At 37.7% G+C, this 20,106-nt stretch overlaps 1 protein-coding gene across 2 annotated transcripts; it reads left to right on the top strand.

Moving 5' to 3' along the window:
* The first annotated feature begins 4,653 nt into the window (after positions 1–4,653).
* Positions 4,654–19,347, top strand: LOC118241059 (uncharacterized). Of its 2 annotated transcripts, none has more exons than XM_081711489.1 (17): positions 4,654–4,964; positions 6,363–6,507; positions 7,016–7,078; positions 7,564–7,632; positions 8,316–8,477; positions 8,634–8,778; positions 8,887–8,916; positions 9,498–9,527; positions 9,952–9,987; positions 10,362–10,403; positions 11,506–11,556; positions 11,939–11,980; positions 12,935–12,970; positions 13,265–13,306; positions 14,697–14,797; positions 15,623–15,662; positions 15,780–19,347. In XM_081711489.1, exons 2-17 carry the CDS (start codon positions 6,445–6,447, stop codon positions 15,896–15,898), a joined length of 1,071 nt encoding a protein of 356 aa, XP_081567615.1. In that variant the 5' UTR covers positions 4,654–4,964; positions 6,363–6,444; the 3' UTR covers positions 15,899–19,347. The 2 variants fall into 2 exon arrangements, with proteins under 2 accessions (XP_081567615.1, XP_081567616.1); XM_081711490.1 differs by having other exon boundaries at positions 8,634–8,802; positions 15,912–19,347.
* The last annotated feature ends 759 nt before the right edge of the window (positions 19,348–20,106 follow it).

The raw sequence follows: 20,106 nt of genomic DNA, 5'->3' as shown, positions 1-20,106 counted from the left end.
CTATATGATAGCTTCTTATGTTTAGAGCATGGTTATATCAATAGATGCATCACTAAGCTTTTTAATCACCACTGCTGCTTGATTTACCACATATTCTTTTTTCTTCTTTTTTCAGCTCTGTTAACTGAGCCTTCTGTAACTGCATTGTCAACTTCTCCATGGTTTCTTTCTCTTGTTCCTTCTTTTTTCTGCATCTCTCTACATGTTCCTTGAAGACTGACCATTCCATGTTACTTAGGCCCACTACCTCTTCAAGTGTACCTTGTACTTCTTGTGGCAGGCTTTTCTTGAACATCATGTGGAAGAGTCTCTGGTCGGTTTCATTCTGATTCCAAGATCACCCAGTCCCTTCTAGCCATTTTCTTTGGAAGGTGGTGATGTATTCATGGACACATTCTCCAGGTTTCAGCTCTAAGATGTGTAATTGACATGGATCCATTTTTGTTGGAAATTCTTGCCTGATGGCATCCCATATATTGTTTCTCTGAGGATCCAATGGTATAGCATCCCATTTTGGCTTTGCATGTCTTTCTGTCTTAGCCAATGAGAATGTTTTCCATTTTTGCCTTCCCACAGTCTGTGAAAGAATAGCCTTGATGTCTCCTTTGGCTAACTGATGTCCTGCTGTGCATTCTTCAAAGGCTGTTATCCATCTTTTACCACCACTATTTTTGTTTGGCAGTTGTACTATCAATCCTTTCAAATCCATGAATGACCATAGCACATATGAGCCCTATGTGAAGCAGTGGACATTTTCTGACTTGTTGCTTGTTTAGTAAGTGATTGGATCTTCTGGGTAGTTGTTGTTCTTTATCTCTGTATGATTGGTCTTCTTCATCTTTACTTTCACTTTGTTCTGCCTTGATGATTATCGAGTCATCTTGCTGATGGTATGGGTGTGTTCAATAAATCCAATTCATACCCGTGGTATGGACCACCAATTAATGTGGTTCCTTATTATTTCCTAAATTTCAATTGTATTATTAAGTACATTTTAAATCGAAAAAGATGCAGACTCAATAATTAATTGAATAGCAGGTCCTGTGTTTATTTTGCTGTTCAATATAACATACAAATGAAGCATAATTGGGAATATGTCTAACAGTCTGTCATGATTAGTCCCTCCCGGCTTCCATGTTTCATGTTTTCCCTGTCTTGTGTATTTTAGTTCCATGCCATAGTTTCGATTTCTCCGCCCCTCATTTGATTTTCCACACCTGTCCCTTGTTTCTAGTCTTAAGTTCTGTTTGTGTGGAATATATTGAAAGTTTGAATATACTGGATATATGTAAGCCCATCTTTGTTTCGAAGCCTTTGTGTCTGTTCGCCTGTTTGATTCTAGCTGTTTTGTTTTTCCTTACCTCTGTATGTTACTTCTTAGTTTCTGTTATAGCCTGATTTCCCTGTTTGCCTTAGTATGCTTATGGTTCGTGTTTCCTAGTGTCACGATCAGTCCCTTCCACCTTCCGTGTTTTCCTTGTCTTCTGTTCAGTTCCGTTCCATAGTTTCATTTTGTTCTCACCTTGTTTGATTGCTTACACCTGTCCCTCGTTTCTAGTTTTGCGAAGTTCACGTATTTAAGCACTGTTGTGTGCCTTGGTTGTTGATGTTCATTTGAATTTTTGAATGTGTTTAGTTCATTGAATGGTTGTATGTTTATTTCGTATGGTTGTGTTGGTTTGTACTCCGTGTTTCCTAGCCCTGCGTTTTCCCTAGCCTTAGTTATAGCCTGCTTCCCCGTTTGTCTTCGTGTGTGTTTATTTTGTTACTCATGTATTCCCGTACTCTCCGTGTGAGCTCTTTGCCCCTGAACTGCCTTAACAACTCTGATTTTGGATTTGCCTATAATAAATCTCGCTCCTCTCCGCACATGCGTCCGCCTCCCTACCGCTCACCGTTACACCTAGTCCTCATTTATCCTAGCCATTGTTTTTGTTATCATGTATTCTGAAATTCTCCGTACTGGCTCTGTGACCCTGGACTACCCTAATGACTATGATTCTGGATTTGCCCCTAATAAATCTCGCTCTGCTCCGCACATGCATCCGCCTCCTTACCGCTCACTGTTATACAGTCCCAGGAGCTCAAGATCTTTATACAATTTCTTCAAGGACAGTTATATTACCACTTTTTTTTCTTTTTTACTTAGTACTTTTCAGGGTTTCCACCACTATATCCAAATCATGCATTATTTAACATATTCAACACCGGTTAGAGTTTGGTACCATTATATTCAATCGTAAACTGTTTTATTTTTTAAAAAGTGATCTCATTCAAATCACCTGGTGCCCATCGTGATAATATTGTTTGTTCCAGTGCCAGGCTGAGATACCGAGGCCTTTGACTGAGGTCCCTGGAGGCCTGACACAGAGGCCTACAGAGGCCTTTTCTATATGAACCCAGTTTATTTTAAACCATCCACACCTTTTCTGCTTACAATATCATTTTACTTTCTCAAATTCCATACCACTGGAAAGCTTGGTAGAGAGGGCCTGAGTATAGTTTGGGTATATTTAGTTTGGTACTGTTGTCAGACCCTGGCTAGAATCTGACCGGCTTAATTTTATGGCAGGAAAGAGAGGTGAGAACAAAAGGGGGTCTGTCATGGGATTGGAGGTTGTACTTGCAGCTCAATAGCAAGCTGCTTGCTTGTTAGGTTTGTCTAGATAATGACCCTGTCTTTCCTTTAATAATCACGCTCCAGTAAATAAAACTGTAACTGTCTGGCAGAGATCAGGCATCATGCTCAATACCCCCTTCAGCCGGGTTACATCTTCTTTACTGCCTGCTTTTCAGTTTGTTGATGTGCCTCTCAATTTCTTCCATTTTGACACTGGCGACCCACTACTGACACCAATGTAGCATTGGCAGAGAAGAATCAGAAAATGCCATTTATGCTCAAGAACAGTGATCTTAGTTATTGAGTGGCACAAAAGAAAAGCGTATAGAAAGGAAAGCGTGCAGAATGGTTCTTGGCATTTTAGGGTTCCTTGGCATTATAGTCCTTGGGGATGTCAGGTGTGTATATTGAATAACAAACTGTCACTGGACGCTCCCCCCCACGAGTCACGTGGTACGGGTGCAAGGGGGTTTCACCTTGTTTGTGGCCACGCTTTTTGTGTTTACGTGCACCTGCATGGGGTTTAATGTCGTGTCTATTTAAATCTCTGCTAGTGTGTGTATGGTGTTGGGTCATTGTTAGTCTGCTGTTATATGTTAAACATGTATGTAGTCATTGTTAAGTGTTATTGTGTAATATGTTGTGTTAACTATGGAAATCATGTCTTTTGTTAGTATTGTTTGAGTGCCACCAGTGTTGTTTGTGACTTTCATTAATAAATGTTTCACTGTATCGAGGTTGGTGGTGTGGAGCTATTGGGATCTAGAGCTGTAGCCCGAGTTCCTTCCCATGAGCGGACTCGCCAGCGAGACTGGAGGGGTCTGCCCAAAGCCTCGGAGGCAAATCACCTCTGGGACGCTCCTAAAGCGGAAGGAATGAGGAGGATCGTTCAGGGGAAGAGCATGTCCAGAACCGGGGCAGAAGTGAACCCCCGCGTGTCTGACGAGGCCAGGGACATGTCTTTTGTTAGTATTGTTTGAGTGCCGCCATTGTTGTTTGTGTCTTTCATTAATAAATGTTTCACCGTATCGAGGAATTCTGTGCGTCCTGCTCCACGATAATTTAAATATGATAGCTAATCCAGCACCTTCTCTTTATGCTCGTGGGGCAGTTACAAAATTGAAGTTTTATGGAGAAAATTAAATTATGTCACGGTACGGTCCTTCCGCCCAAACGTCTCCCTGTGTGTGTATTCGTTCGTCCGTAGGGCCACGCCCTCCCCGTGTTTCACACCTGCTCCTCGTTTTGCCGCGTCAGTGTGCATGTATATAATTCTCTCGTTTAATTGTGGATGTGTCGGTGTTTAACCTTGCTATATCGTAAGCGCTACATTGTCTTTCATGTTAATTAATAAACGTCATTGTGTCCTGCCAAGCCTCCCCACGTTACAAATTAACACCGCTGAACTGTTACATTCGTTTAGACAGATCTCTGTTAAAAGCATAAAATGAAGTCTCTGACATGTAATGAAGTAATAAATTAAGAATAACTTATTAGAAGGAGATCTGAGATTGAAAGAGCTAACTTAATAATCTGCATTCTTGGCTCCAAAAGCTGTGATATACACTGCACATATTTTAGAGGAGTTTAGTATTTTTGATGTATAAACAATTTTTTGTACTTGTGAGAAATACTGGAGTGGTAGAGATTACTTGTCCAAACAGGAATAGGGGAGTCACTGTAGTCTGCCGCTGCTATCAGTAGTGCTAACTGAACATACTGTGCTCTGTGTTACCCTTGGGACAGAACAAGACTGCTGATGTTGGAGTAGCTGGAGAGGGTCAATGTGTTTGAGTCCACTGGAGCTACAGGTTTGACTGAGCCACATGCGGACACTGAATGTCAGGCTAGTCAGCAGCATGAGGCGGCACTAATTAATAGCGCAGCACTGGGCAGACGACTGGGTGCTGGATGGTCTCTGTACCCCGACAGAGAGGACAGGACGTGCGCGGGTCATAGACTGTGTGTACGCCAAATGACATGCGAGCCATTATAATGTGGTCCAACAACTTACGCTTCTCGTTTGGGTAAGTGTGAAAAATTATGACCTGTCCTCGAAAGCTTCCGCCTGGCACATTCTGGGGGCTTTTAATGTGACATCTCTGAACACATGGGGGCTTCCCAAGGCCGAGCTTGATAAAACGTCGAGCGGTTTCAAGATCGAAAGTAAATCGCTACGTCCAGGGGAGACTTCAAAGCCTATAGAAAAGGGAACTGAGATTTGAGTGAGGGCAGAAATGTCAATTGAGAGTTTTAGCATCCGACCAAAAGCAGGACTGTCTTACTTTTAAAAACAAAAGCCAGAAATTCAGCTGTACGTTCAGCATCGTAATTTTGACTGAAGGTAAGGTCTTTTTTAAACTTGTCCTACTAGCATCCGAAAATATAGTTAATGTATTCAAACGTGATTAAGTCCGTATGTGTTGTTTCAGTCCGGCTTTCGAACTATGCAACTAACTAATGTGGAGAGAACAAAGAGAGTGAACGTTGTTCGGGTGTTCACTTAATCATATAAATACATCGGTCCGGTTACAATCCTCCATATTAACCATACCACTTTTAACCATAATAATAATAATAATAATAATAATAATAATAATAATACAATAAACGTATTTCTGTTACATTACTATAATTGTTACTACTACTACTACTAATAATAATGACAATATTATGCATATATAATTTTAACGTGGAGCGATCACGTAGCGGATGCATGCGCTGAGAAGATTTATTAAAGGACAAATCGGCAACGGTCCAGGGTCAGTGAGCCCAACAGGGAGAGTCCGGGAAAACATAGCAAACGAAAAATACACAAGAGGTTACAGTGAGGGACACAACAGAAAACAGGTTATGTGCAAAATAACAGGCAGCATGAAAATGTAACGCGAGGGTGTCGGCGCCTTGGACATGAGACGGAAGTGAATTACATAGGGAATCCATAATAGAAGGGACGGACGGGATAGAATAACTAAATATGTTTAATTACAGACACAGACTAACAATACAGAATATAACAAGGAACAAACAGGATAAGATAAGAGTAACAGGCTAACAGGGTGAGGGCGAGAACTAGGGAAGCAGGGAAGTAAACATTAAGGAAACATGAACGGAGAACAGCGAAGATGTATTAAAGTAGGACACGCAGGGAGAACACTGATCTGGACTGCATACTTTAGCCAAACAACAACCAAGACAAAAAACATAATTAATAAAACTCAAAGAAAACCAAATAACACTTGCATATATATTAAGACGAAACAAACAAGCGATGCGATGGAGGAACACCGGACGAGGAAAGAGAGCGGAATCAAACAAGCAAATATTAACGGGGAAAGCAGCGTAGACGAAAACACAGAGAGACAGTAGAACAGACGAGCGAACAGCAGACAACTAGCAAACATGAACAGGTAAAGCAAAACAGACAGAAAGGATAACTTAGCAGGGAGCGCAGGGAATCCTGGAGACAGACCCCTGGTTGCTAGGGAAACGGGGAACGTGACAGAGAACAGAGGCTGGAACAATGTAGACCAGTGAGAGGGGAGCGTTCCGTGACACTTATTCAATTAACTGCTTTTTTGCCCCTCTATGATAATAAAAAATGACACCTTTAAGTGGATTTGTGAAATCCCTGGAAATCTGAGCTTCACAAAGAAATCACTTAAGGGTTGAATCTGCAGAGATAACTGACATAATACACTGAAAAGGGCGTTGAAAAGGTTTCTTTTCTCCTCTCCTACAGAAACCAGTGGTCTTAGTTATTTGGCTATACCATTTCTTCACCCATCCATGTTCTTTACCAAGGCACACAGGACCATAAGGACATGAGCTTTCATGGTTACAACAACGCCGTAATGAGCAGCAAAGCCTTCTGCACTGTGTTAATTGTGAGTTTATATGATGCTTACGCATCTTTTTATGTCACAGCTCACATGTATCTTAACCTTCTGATCTGATGTCCTGGTGATCTCGTCCTGATCATCTAAAGGTCTGAATGTGTTTGATTAAAAAGTAGCTCCTTAGCTCTAAGTTCTCTCATGTTATGAAGATGCAAATGCAGTGCATGCATTTTTGCTTTTATAAGGACATGGGTCTTAATGCTGAATAAAACTCTTCCTTGTACTAAAGATACATGTTATGTGCACTTTTTGTAAATATGGTTAGTTAATTGAAAGTGTATTAGCCAAGACAATGTAAGTTTAATAGTACAGCACATTCAAAAGTAATAATTCAAAATTGTTTTATGTAAACATGAATAAGAGCATATAGAGCATAAAATGATAGCATTAATTTAAAGTAAATGGGCATGAGAAGAAAGGCATAAATCAGATTAGCATTAGAATTCCAGTGTCTACAGGTTTTAGTCTAAACATGATCTCCTCTCCTTTTTCACAGGGACTTATTTTAAGACTCATGGTCTGTGATGCAGAATGTGAAAATAATTTTCGTAAAAACATAGTAAGTATTTCATTATTAATCATTTTTGTTAAATTATTATTAAATTTTTAAATCATAAATGTAATATATATTGACAAAAATATCAGTAGGTATACTAATACTTATAACTCATGTATTGCTATATGTATTAGTCAAATATACAAGACAAAAAGCAACAATATTAAGTCTAGGGAAATGGAATTTTTATTTTTTAATGTGACAGTACAGTATTTAAGTAATTCATCAGAGAGGTTTATATTGCCCAGTGATAGTTAGATTTATCCATTTTGTGCAGAATAAGCACATCCTCACCAAAAGGTGTATGATGGTGCTGATATTAAGTCTTTGACATAGTCTGGGTTCCCTAAAATGTACAAGGACTCTTAAATTAAGATTATTTTGAGATCAGGACTTTTTACAACCAGATTATATTCATTAATTAGTTATTTGTGTGTTTTATATTTACACACTTGGTTAACATTTGTATTGTTTTTTAATATATATAGACAAGATGTTTATTTAAAGACCATTGGATTGCGGTCAAGAACTTCACACCTCCTGCTGAATCTGAAAAGGTAGGATGAAGCAGCCATGTTTACATAATACATTTATATTCTATGGATAATGACAAAATAATATTATGTAATTTTAGTTTAATATACTCAAACAGCTCTAGTGCATTACCAAGAGTAACATACAGTACAATGTGTGGAAAACACAAAAAACAATTACATTTATGGATACATTATCATTTATACAGACTTTGTATAGTTGTCATGCATAGAAGTACCTTATTAAAATAAAAGTAAAATTTGATTGCTGGCCCCCAAAGAATATGAATGAGTTACAGTACATTACAAAACTGTTATGAGTGAATTCCACAATAAAATTGCATTTTATATCCACTTATATAATTATTACTTTCATTATTAGGAATTAGTTTAGGTAATGGAGAGACACTTAGAGAATTACTCTTATTTATAAGAAAACCTAGATATAACAGAAACAATAGTGTCTAGTCAAATAAAACGTTGCCACACTGATTTCACCTCAACTGCAAAAACAATTATGATTAAATATGATCATGACCTGTATTATTCTTCCTGAACCACTAGGGGTGATGGCTTACATTTTCACCATTGTTTCTTGATTCCTTCTAAGCTTTTAAAACTTAATTTGAAAAGCTGGCTCAAGGTTTGCACAACATTTTGTCATGAGAAGTTAATCATTTTTCTTTCTTCTTGGGTTTCTTTTTTAGGACGAGCATATTTTACTCTCTGTCATAAATACTCTTTGTTCCACCTGGAAGCAGAATGGAGAAAGACTTAAGAATGAATGTAGGAATGATGCAAGGAACTGCACTGATTGCCTTGAAAAAGTTATGTGGACATATGGAAATATCCTGAAACGCTTTGCAAGGGTACTGCAAGTTATATTTGCATATTTGATGCTTGATTCATGCTCAAGGACACTACACATAAAATTCTAGGACTGCAGGTCATATGGGCTTGTGTCATAGACTGTGTGTTCACTGTAAAGTCTAAAGTCATTGTGTCGTCTCTTCTGCTTTTTCTAGCTGAACAACTCAAACGAAACAGATAATATTACCAAGTTTTGTGAGAACTATACCTGCAAAGATTCCTATACAACATATTTTATCAGAACAATTGACTTTGTGGACATCTGTTATAAAATATGCAACTGGAATGAATCATTGTCAGGTATGGATCTCAAACTGTCTAGAGGTAAATGAGCATTTTGTTTTTTATATCTAAAGCTCTCTTTAAAATGACAATGTTCTAAAGAGTTAATTGCTCTTTTTTTACTAGCTGGCATCCCAAAGTGCCCAAACATACAGAGTAAGTAACAGTATATTTATTACTTTGTTAATTTTATTTTTTCATACAAGACATGTGCCACATTGTTTTGAATATTCTACATAGGTGGAGTTACATGGAATGATTATGAGGTAGATGCAGACCCTGAAAATACCAAGATTCATTGAGAGGAAAATCCATAATCAGAGTCGTAGTTAAGTTCCAGGGTCATAGATCCAACACGTAGAGTCCGGGAATGCATCTTAAACAAACAAAACAAGCAAACAATGAGAAAAGGGAGCAGGTTATAACAATGAAACAAGTTAACGATAATAACTAACACTAAAGATCAGAAAACAGGCAGAGAAATCACGATGCTGAATTACAGATGGAGGCTAGGCTTAACACAATGACCAGCAAACACACAGGCAACACGGCAGTGTTTACATACACATGCTATTGAGGACTAACACTGCACAGATTATACAAATTAGGTGAAAACCAATGTATTTCTTATAATGTATTACAATCTTTTTTGCTTGATGTTTCCTCTATTCTTAAATCCTAAAAATGTCTGACCATCACAATGTCATTTTATTTGTTTGCTTGTTTATTTATTTTAGATTCTACAACTTGTTCGTGCATTATCAAGGGTAAGTGCCATCTAAAACACACTGTTTTGGTTGCCTCGTATTGTAGGTTATTAGAGAGACTTTCTTACTCTGCAGAGAGGGTGCAATTTGATATTTATTATAACCCTAAGCTCTAGCGTACCGTTCGCTGAAGACTGTCAAAAGTCATACCCAAGTCATCCAAGTCCTCTGAGAACACAACTAGTCAAATGTCATATCCGTTCTATACCAGTCCAGGAAGTTTATAGAATGTGTGATGGACCTGAGCACACACTATTTTTCTTTCTCTTGGGGATTTCATTGTGACTCGGGTCTGCCAGTGATTGACACCTAGAATAGCCAATAGCTGCATGTAGAACATGTGTGTATATATATAGTACCATAAGATTAGTGTGAATACCTAAAGACTTTTTTTTCTCGTATGATCCGGGCACTTTATCATCAGAAGCCACCCATACCACTATACCATCTACAAATGAAAGTAAGTTATCCATCAAAATATTTTAATGACACTCTTAAATGTCATTTAGGCCAACTTTATAAGTACAAAAATAGCTGATAATCATCTACTTTATGAAATGCTGCAGCAAATTAGTAGTTAAAGCTTATTCCCACATTAAGAACTGCTGTTATTCTTGTCTATGTACTATATACCTCTCAAGATGATATGTTAGATACCTGTATTGTGGCAGTACTCTTCTACACCTTCCATCATGCTATAGGAGTAATTATGTCAATTATGTGGTTTGGAATTTTATGTTAGATACCTGTAACTTTGCAGTGCTTTTCTACATCTTCCAACATGCTATAGTAGTAAATACGTCACTTATGTGCTTTGGGTTGTTGTTTTTTTAGATGTGTCATCTCACTTTTCTGTTCCTGTTCCTACTACTATGAGTAAGTGTCCTCCACCACATTCTATAAACTGACACTTGTAGCAGCATGAGAGCTGAGTCAGCATTTTATTAAATACACTTGACCTTACATTCTTAAAATATATTCCAATGAATGATCGCCTGAATGGAAGAATCTATGTTTCATTTGTATCATGCAAAAAAAGAAGGATCAGAATTTGGAACAAGAAGCTTGACTCCATGAAGCCATCCTGCTTTTTGGCAACAATTCAAGCCAGTGCTGAAAGTGGAATTGTACAGAGAATATTTTCTTTGCACACGTAAGGCCTCTGATATCCAGTATGAAAAACATGAATGCCACTGTGTAAGATCAAAATTTGGAACAAGAAGGTTGAGACCATGAAGTTGTCCTGTTTTTTTTTGTCAACACTTTAAGCCAGTGATGGCAGTGGCATTGTGCAGGGAATGTTTTCTTTGCACACATGAGGCCTTTGATATCCAGTATGAAAAACATGAATGCCACTGTGTATCTGAACTCTGTTGCTGGCCAATTTTATCCTTTCATAGCTGCAGTTTAGCCAGTCAAACGAACACTTCCAGCATGATGGAAAGGCGCGTACCGTAAACACATACCGTGGTTATATTTATTGTGTTCAAATGTGAAAATCAATTACTATGGCATGTTTTTGGTATCATGTTATTGCCTTTATATAAATTAAAATGTATATAGTATAATGTAAAACCTTTTTTTATGAATTTCTACTCTACACAACTCTCTTTGGCATAAGTGTTATTTACACAATTTCTTTGTATTTTTTGCCTATCTTTCTATGTACTCTGTAAGAGGTTCCCCCCAGAATATTAGCCCATAGGAACCAAAAGTCATACCCAAGTCGTCCAAGTCCTCTAAGAGCACAACTAGTCAAATGTCATATCCGTTCTATACCAGTCCAGGAAGTTTATAGAATGTGTGATGGACCTGAGCACACACTATTTTTCTTTCTCTTGGGGATTTCATTGTGACTCGGGTCTGCCAGTGATTGACGCCTAGAAAAGCCAATAGCTGCATGTAGAACATGTGTATATATATAGTACCATAAGATTAGTGTGAATACCTAAAGACTTTTTTTTCTCGTATGATCCAGGCACTTTATTATCAGAAGCCACCCACACCACCATACCATCTACAAATGAAAGTAAGTTATCCATCAAAATATTTTAATGACACTCTTAAATGTCATTTAGGCCAACTTTATAAGTACAAAAATAGCTGATAATCATCTACTTTATGAAATGCTGCAGCAAATTAGTAGTTAAAGCTTATTCCCACATTAAGAACTGCTGTTATTCTTGTCTATGTACTATATACCTCTCAAGATGATATGTTAGATACCTGTAATGTGGCAGTGCTCTTCTACACCTTCCATCATGCTATAGTAGTAATTATGTCAGTTATGTGCTTTGGGATGTTATGTTAGATACTTGTAACTTTGCAGTGCTTTTCTACCTCTTCCAACATGCTATAGTAGTAAATACTTCACTTATGTGCTTTGGGTTGTTGTTGTTGTTTTTTTTTAGATGTGTCATCTCACTTTTCTGTTCCTGTTCCTACTACTATGAGTAAGTGTCCTCCACCACATTCTATAAACTAAAACTTGTAGCAGCATGAGAGCTGAGTCAGCATTTTATTAAGTACACTTGACCTTAAATTCTTAATATATATTCCAATGAATGATTGCCTGATTGGCAGAATCCATGTTTCATTTGTATCATGCTAAAAGAAGGATCAGAATTTGGACCAAGCAAGTTGAGTCCATGAAGTTGTCCTGTTTTTTTGTCAACACTTCAAATCAGTGATGGCAGTGGGATTGTGCAGAGAATGTTTTCTTTGCACATTTAAGGCCTCTGATATCCAGTATGAAAAACATGAATGCCACTGTGTATCTGAACTCTGTTGCTGGCCAATTTTATCCTTTCATAGCGGCAGTTTAGCCAGTCAAACGAACACTTCCAGGATGATGGAAAGGCACGTACCTTAAACACATACCGTGGTTATATTTACTGTGTTCAAATGTGAAAATCAATTACTATGGCATGTTTTTGGTATCATGTTATTGCATTTATATAAATGAACATGTGTACAGTATAATGTAAAACCTCTTTTTATGAATTTCTACTCTACACACCTCCGCTTGGCATAAGTGTTATTTACACAATTTCTTTGTATTTTTTGCCTATCTTTCTATGTACTCTGTAAGAGGTTCCCCCCAGAATATTAGCCCATAGGAACCAAAAGTCATACCCAAGTCATCCAAGTCCTCTAAGAGCACAACTAGTCAAATGTCATATCCATTCTATACCAGTCCAGGAAGTTTATAGAATGTGTGATGGACCTGAGCACACACTATTTTTCTTTCTCTTGGGGATTTCATTGTGACTCGGGTCTGCCAGTGATTGACACCTAGAATAGGCAATAGCTGCATGTAGAACATGTGTATATATATAGTACCATAAGATTAGTGTGAATAGCTAAAGACTTTTTTTTCTCGTATGATCCGGGCACTTTATCATCAGAAGCCACCCATACCACCATACCATCTACAAATGAAAGTAAGTTATCCATCAAAATATTTTAATGACACTCTTAAATGTCATTTAGGCCAACTTTATAAGTAGAAAAATAGCTGATAATCATCTACTTTATGAAATGCTGCAGAAAATTATTAGTTTAAGCTTGTTCCCAAATTAAGAACTGCTATTATTCTTGTCTATGTACTACATACCTATCAAGATGATATGTTAGATATATCTAATATGGCAGTGCTCTTCTACCTCTTCCAACATGCTATAGTAGTAAATGCGTCACTTATGTGCTTTGGGTTGTTGTTGTTGTTTTTTTTTTAGATGTGTCAGTTCACTTTTCTGTTCCTGTTCCTACTATTATGAGTAAGTGTCCTCCACCACATTCTATTAACTATAACACTTGTAGCAGTATGAGAGCTGAGTCAGCATTTTATTAAGTACACTTGACCTATATTTTTTATCTATATTCCAATGAATCATTGCCTGATTGGCAGAATCCATGTTTCATTTGTATCATGCTAAAAGTAGGATCAGAATTTGGACCAAGCAAGTTGAGTCAATGAAGTCGTCCTGTTTTTTTGTCAACACTTCAAGCCAGTGTGCAGGGAATGTTTTCTTTGCACATGTAAGGCCTCTGATATCCAGTGTGAAAAACATGAATGCCACTGTGTATCTGAACTCTGTTGCTGTAACTGCCCTCCACCACATTCTATAAACTTACACTTCTAGCATCATGAGCACTGAATCGGCATTTTATTAAGTACACTTGACCATACATTTGTGTAAGATGAATACAGAAAAGTGTTAGACATTTAGTTCATTGTAACCGTGAGTGCTAAGAAGGTGGATGCAAGTGCGGAGAAGAGTTTGATTTATTAGGGGCAAATCTAAAATCGTAATCGTTAGAGTAGTCCAGGGTCGGTTTACTGAGGCGGAGATTACTAGGATAAATAATAAACAAGCAAACAAAAGCACATGAAGGCAAAACAGAGAAAGCAGGCTTTAACAGAGGCTAAGAAACAAGAATAGGCTAGGATAAACATACAAACAGGCACGGAGTACAAAACGTCCGGGCATACAGATACGGGCTTTCAAAAACATCCAAACATACATATATTCAACAGTCAAGACAACAGGAACAAGACAGGGATTAAATACATGAACTTAACAAGACTAAAAATGAGGAACAGGTGTGGAAAACCAAATGAGGGGCAGAGAAAACGAAACTCCAGAAAGGAACCAAAAAAACACAAGACGGAAACCATGGAACATGGAATCAAGGAGGGAGTAACCGTGACAATCATACTGATAAGAGTTTGTTCTACTCTTTAGACACACGCACAAAATTCCCTAAATATAAAAAAAAAAAAAAATTATAACTAGCAGTTTGGCAGCAGCCTTTTAACTTCCCTTCACAGTGGGGCTTTATGCAAATTCCCTGTGGTAACAATGTAACATGAATATTAAAAAATTTGATGATAACTATATTTTTATAGAATTCACACCATAATCCAGATTTGTTTTTCCATCCATATTGTTGGTATGATTTTACCACATGAATCTGTTTTTTCAACATCTTGATTTTGTAGGAGTTATGGAAATATTCCATTATATTGATGCCTTTTCATTTTCACAGATGATAAAAGTATGGATTATTGCACAAAATTACAAAGTATGAAGCTTCATAATATGTTGGACTGCCCAATGGCTCCAGTTCTTCACTGATGAACACAATTTCCTGTCTTTTTTCCAGGTCTGGTTTCTGTAATCTTGTCTTTGTCCTTACTGGCCAACATAATATTCTTTGTTCTGTGGGTCCAACAAAGGAGGAGGCCTCATAACCATAATTGCCAGGTAATGTGAGAAGATGTCCATCACTCTTTGTAACGTTTTAAGTGATTGGGTAACAGGTCGGATGCATGAGCTAGCAGGCATGCAATCAGATGGAAAGGAAAAAACAAAACAAACAAGGAAGCTAATGTAACAAACTAAACCAGACGTGAAATGTGAGAATGAGGGAGCTAAAAGGCAAAGCAAAGATAAGAAAAACAAATACAAAATATAAATCAAAGAACAGCTAAAACCCAAAAGAAATGGCATGAAAACAAAAAGGACACGGTAAGGTATTGTTTAAACAGGAACAGGGATAAAGATATCAACAGCAACATAGACTGCAATAATCAGTAATAGTAACTCTAACGTACAGAGTAGTGCTTACAGAGTTTGTTTACTTCCTGGTTTTGTTTCCTCATGCTTCCTAATTTTGGTTTCATTCTGTTCCGCCCCCTTGTTAGTATCTATGCCTATTATTGTATCATCTGTATCTTGTTAGTCCTCATTAGTTGTATTTATGCCCTATTTGTTCACTGTGTCTTTGTGAAGTCGTCCACCTGTGTTATGTTTCTGAGCTGTAGTCTGTCATTGTGAATTTCTTCTGGTTTATTGGATTTCTGCATCTGATACATAATGTTACATAATCTGTTACATTACATAAATGACATAATGTTTGGGTACATACATGGCTGAGCATCATGGAAATTTTCCCTGAAGTTGGAGCTGGAATTGTTAAAAATCACATGCATTAGGATCCAGTTCCTTTACATAGTATCCAGTTCTTCCTATGAATCTATAGCCTTATTGTTCCCTGCCTGTTTTTCTGTGTGCTTCACGTACCGTTAGAACAACAGAAACAGTTTCCACAGTCATGAAGCTACCGCAGGTGAGATTCTATTTTTTTAGTCATCTCTTTGGTATAGCGTTGTTAATGAGTCTGTGCACAGTGATTGTGAATGCATTTATGAAGCACTAATCCGTTTTGATTTTTATCTCTCCAAAGATATCTCCTTGTATTGTCCATTACATTCATCATCAGACTCAGATAAAAGCAGCATGGATAGATTTGTACTCTTTAGAAAGAGCTCCACTGACAGCTGTGAGTGTCCTCACACATCATGAACTGTGTCTACAGCACTGAACAAGCAGATCCACTGGGAACATGAAAATGAGGCAAAGTTATATGTGGACTGGGATTGGACAGAAGATTATGGACCTGCATAATATGATGTAGGACTGGGCCACATTTGCTTCATTTGTGAGATACTATCAGTAAATTTCACTGAGGAAGCAACGGTTAAGTTGTAAGAAGCTACACTCTTAAAGAAATAAGAAGAAAGAAATAGAAGACAGTCAGATACTGAAATGAGGATTTCTTTTCCCACATAATAAGAAATGAATCATTTATTAATATTTGTTTCTTAATGTGTGTATATATACTTAATGAAGTATTATTCACAGTGTCTTTATTATTATTTACACTTATAAAGCACCTTTCCCGTACCCAATGATGCATTACAATCAACACTGCTTTTACATCCACACCTTTTCATAGTATTGTGTATAATAGATGTTGTTGGTCTTAAAATATAACCCAAAGAAGACAGTGTCATGGTGAGCTTCAGGTATGAAGCACCGTTGATGAAAAAAGCTGTGTTTGTATGCGTGAGAGTGAAACTGCAAAAGGGGGTGGAAATGCACATGAGAGAGTGAAAGTACGCACGAGCGACTGGAAAGGCATGCGAGAGCGAGTGAGTGAAAGTATGCGCGAGCAAGAAAAACTACGTGAAAGATGTTTGATATGGTGGACGAGCTTCATGTCATCCATTGTTGGTATACATTGTTATCAACATGAGAATAAAAAAGATATTTTTATTCTTTGTTTTTCTCAGTTCAGTTCTATGAACAGCAGCTTGGCAGCAAAAGCTATCCATACAGCTCAACATGCGCATTTATTCTTTATGACTGGAAAGCAGCGTGTCGATGTCCTCACTGCAGTCCATGGGTCATTAGGCTTTGAAAAAATGTTAAGGTTTATTCATTGGTTCCTGTAAAAAGTATGCTCTATTTTTATCTGTGGGTAAAAAAGAAGTAAACCTTGTTTTTTCATTACCCATGTTAAAAAATCACAGCAAAATTTAAACAGTTTAAAACACTCGCAGAAGTCTACAAATGACTATCTGTGTGCTTTCCTGCTTGAGTTTTAAAAGCCCAGTCGAGTTCTGGGATGGTCAGTGGTGGTCACAAAGTTTCTGTGCAGGTACTGAAAAGTGGAATTCCTATAAAAGCAGGAACTTGAATGTAGGAGATTATTACTAAACCTGATGATAATTAGATATACAAAGAAAAATGTAAATTAATCAAAACTATGTGATTGTATATAGTAAGTCCCGATATACATTTTTTGGGATTGGGCCCCACTCTTATATACTGCCATTGGACACATATATGCACAAAGGGATTGTGAGCTCATTTTGGATCCCAATACGCGGTAGGTTAAGTAAATGTCCGAACAATGTTTACTGCCCTTAACTGACTTGATTACCATGATCAATATACAGGTTTTGGGACTCACTATGGGAGCTCTTGCGCTTTCTTACCCCTCACCCCCCCCCCCCCCAGACCCTACTTCCACATATGGATTGAACACCCTGAAAGCAGTCTGAGCACAGAGAAACCTATAATCCCAAATCAAACATTTTGAATGGTGTCATATATACTTGGAGTGGGATGGTCCGTTCATTGGTCCACTAGTGCCTGACCCCTAGATGTTAAGGAACAGGAAGTAGCTTTCCCTCACTTGTAGAGTCACATGATTTCTCGGGGGGGGGGGGGGGTGTAAGGGAGGCTCCAGAGACAACATATTAAAGTGCCAGACGCCTAGAGTTTATGGAACAGGAAGTAGTTTTCCCTAAGATGTGGCAACCTGGCCTTCCGATATGTTATGCGGAGACACGCAGATGAGCCACCGTGCCCCTCCCTAAACATAGTTTGTAAACATCCCACTCCAAGTATATTCCCATTCAAATGTCATATACTTGTTTTGGACACCCTTTACAAAGGTCAGATTGACACAAAAATGATTTATGTTTGCAAGGGATAACCCATGAGACAGTGTGTGAAAGGAGCACACCCTAGTGTGTTGTTTTCTATTACAAAAGCCCAGAAGATTTCTCCCTACATTGTGTGCAGATTTGAAAGGACACAGAAACTCAGGAGCAGGCAGAAAACATTTTTCAAGAATGTGTTGATTTTTTTTCTTGGCTTGGGAAGGGCATAGCAACCCGGCCTTCTGATATGTTACTCAGGGCACCCAGATGAGCCACCGGTTGACGCGGCAAAGTCTGGGCACCTCCCTAAATAGTGTTTGTAAACATCCCACTCCAAGCATATTTCCATTCATATCTCATATACTTGTTTTGGACACCCTATAAAACAGTTCATTTTTGTTGTTTCTGATGAGCTACGGGGACACTGCTCCAATATGTCATCCATGAGGCCTCATACATCCCACCTATGAAGTCTTGTGACCCTATGTGGTCCTGTTCCTGAAATGATAACCCTAACCCTTGATGTGTATGTTTTAGGGCTCTAGTGGGATCCTAATCGAAATCTATTTTAATTGTCAAATATATTGCAAGTGGGATCCCAATCAAAATCTATTTTAGTTGTGTCAAATATACTGCATGTGGGATGTTCCAAGGTCTCCAAAATAGATTTGATCTCTGCATTTGTTGGAGATATGTTGAAACTAACACCGCCACTGCCTAAATCTGGGTCCCCCTTATTAAAGACCAGTAGTTTGGCCTTAAACAAAGACAGAAAACATATTATTGGTGAGATGAACTGATGGAAGACAGTTGATGCCCAACTTATTAAAGATCAGCAGTAACCAGCAGTATGACCTTAGACAGAAATAGATTACTGGTGAGAAGAACTGATGGAAGACAATTGGTGCTCAACTTATTAAAGACCAGCATTAACCACAATATGACCTTAGACAGAAATAGATTACTGGTGAGATGAACTAATGGAAGACAGTTGGTGCCCAACTTATTAAAGATCAGCAGTAACCAGCAGTATGGCTTTAGACAAAGACAGAAATAGATTATTGGTGAGTCATAATAAATCAAATATATTGCAGATGGAATGAAAATCACAATTAAATTACATTTAATTGGTTTGTCAAATATACTGCGTGTGGGATGGTAAATATACCATATTTGGATGCTGTCAAATTCCAGTATATTTGAATTATGAAAAATATACTGCAAGTGGGATGGAAAATATACCATATGTGGGATGATGTCTGATTCAAGTATATTTGAATTATGACATATGGCATGGAAAATATACCATTCGTGGGATGGTGTCAAGAAAAGCTGTGAGGAGAGCCCTATTTGTTGTAAAAGTATTTATGTATGTGTGTTTTTACATGTAAACTTGTTCACTTGTGTGTTGTGTGTTTGAGCTTGTTCACTTCTGTTTTTATAAATTTTCTACATTTTAGATGTGCATTTGTATAGTATTGATAATATATTAATAAACTTTTCCAAATTTAGTAACAGTGAGTTGTTGCAGATGTCTATATATTCAGTGTAGAGTGGTGAGTCAAATATACTGTCCAATATATTGAATATATATAAAATGATAAATTGTATATATAAAATGACAAATTATATACATACATAAAAAATTATAAATATATGTATTTCAGTGATAACAAATATATTGCAAGTGGGATGAAAATCCCTTTTCAAATATATGTCATTTAGTGTGTCAAATATATTGCAAATGGGATGAAAATCCCAATTCAAATATATGTCATTTAGCATGTTAAATATACTGCAAATGGGATGAAAATCCCAATTCAGGTATATTTCATTTAGTGTGTCAAATATACCCAAATAGGATGAAAATCCCAGTACAAATATATGTCATTTAGTGTGTCAAATATACTGCAAATGGAATGCAATTTGACACTTCGTCTATGCCTTTAGTATGGGCTGTGCACTTACACACAGCTATAGCAGTTGGTAAGGTGATCGCATCTAGCAAGGCCGCAACAAGGTGATGGTGCTGAATATGTTGCCCTGAATTAGTGAATCATGCCAAAATCATGCACTACCCCAAAGGCGTAGCAATAGTCTATAAATGGTGATGGTTTTATCTTTAGCAATTTTACAGGCCTCTGTTAGCGTGATCAGTTCAGCTGCCTGGGCTGAATAATGTGAGGGGAGTAGTTCTCCCTTAACAGTACTATGTGCAGTGACTACTGCATACCCGACCTGCAGCTTCCCTGTCTTCCCTGAATCAGGATTCTCGAGGGG

Source organism: Electrophorus electricus, chromosome 3 (assembly GCF_041902795.1).
Source record: "Electrophorus electricus isolate QZ-2024a chromosome 3, ASM4190279v1, whole genome shotgun sequence".
In the NCBI taxonomy this organism is placed as follows: Eukaryota; Metazoa; Chordata; class Actinopteri; order Gymnotiformes; family Gymnotidae; genus Electrophorus; species Electrophorus electricus.
This window is presented reverse-complemented; position numbering and strand designations above follow the sequence as displayed.

What these genes read in the sequence shown, in the direction of transcription:
- LOC118241059 (XM_081711489.1), top strand. Translation starts at nt 6,445, where the DNA reads ATGAGCTTTCATGGTTACAACAACGCCGTAATGAGCAGCAAAGCCTTC. An exon ending in TTGTTCGTGCATTATCAAGG is followed by an intron (nt 9,528 to 9,951) that starts GTAAGTGCCATC and finishes CTTTATCATCAG; the next exon opens with AAGCCACCCATACCACTATA. An exon ending in TCCTGTTCCTACTATTATGA is followed by an intron (nt 13,307 to 14,696) that starts GTAAGTGTCCTC and finishes TCTTTTTTCCAG; the next exon opens with GTCTGGTTTCTGTAATCTTG.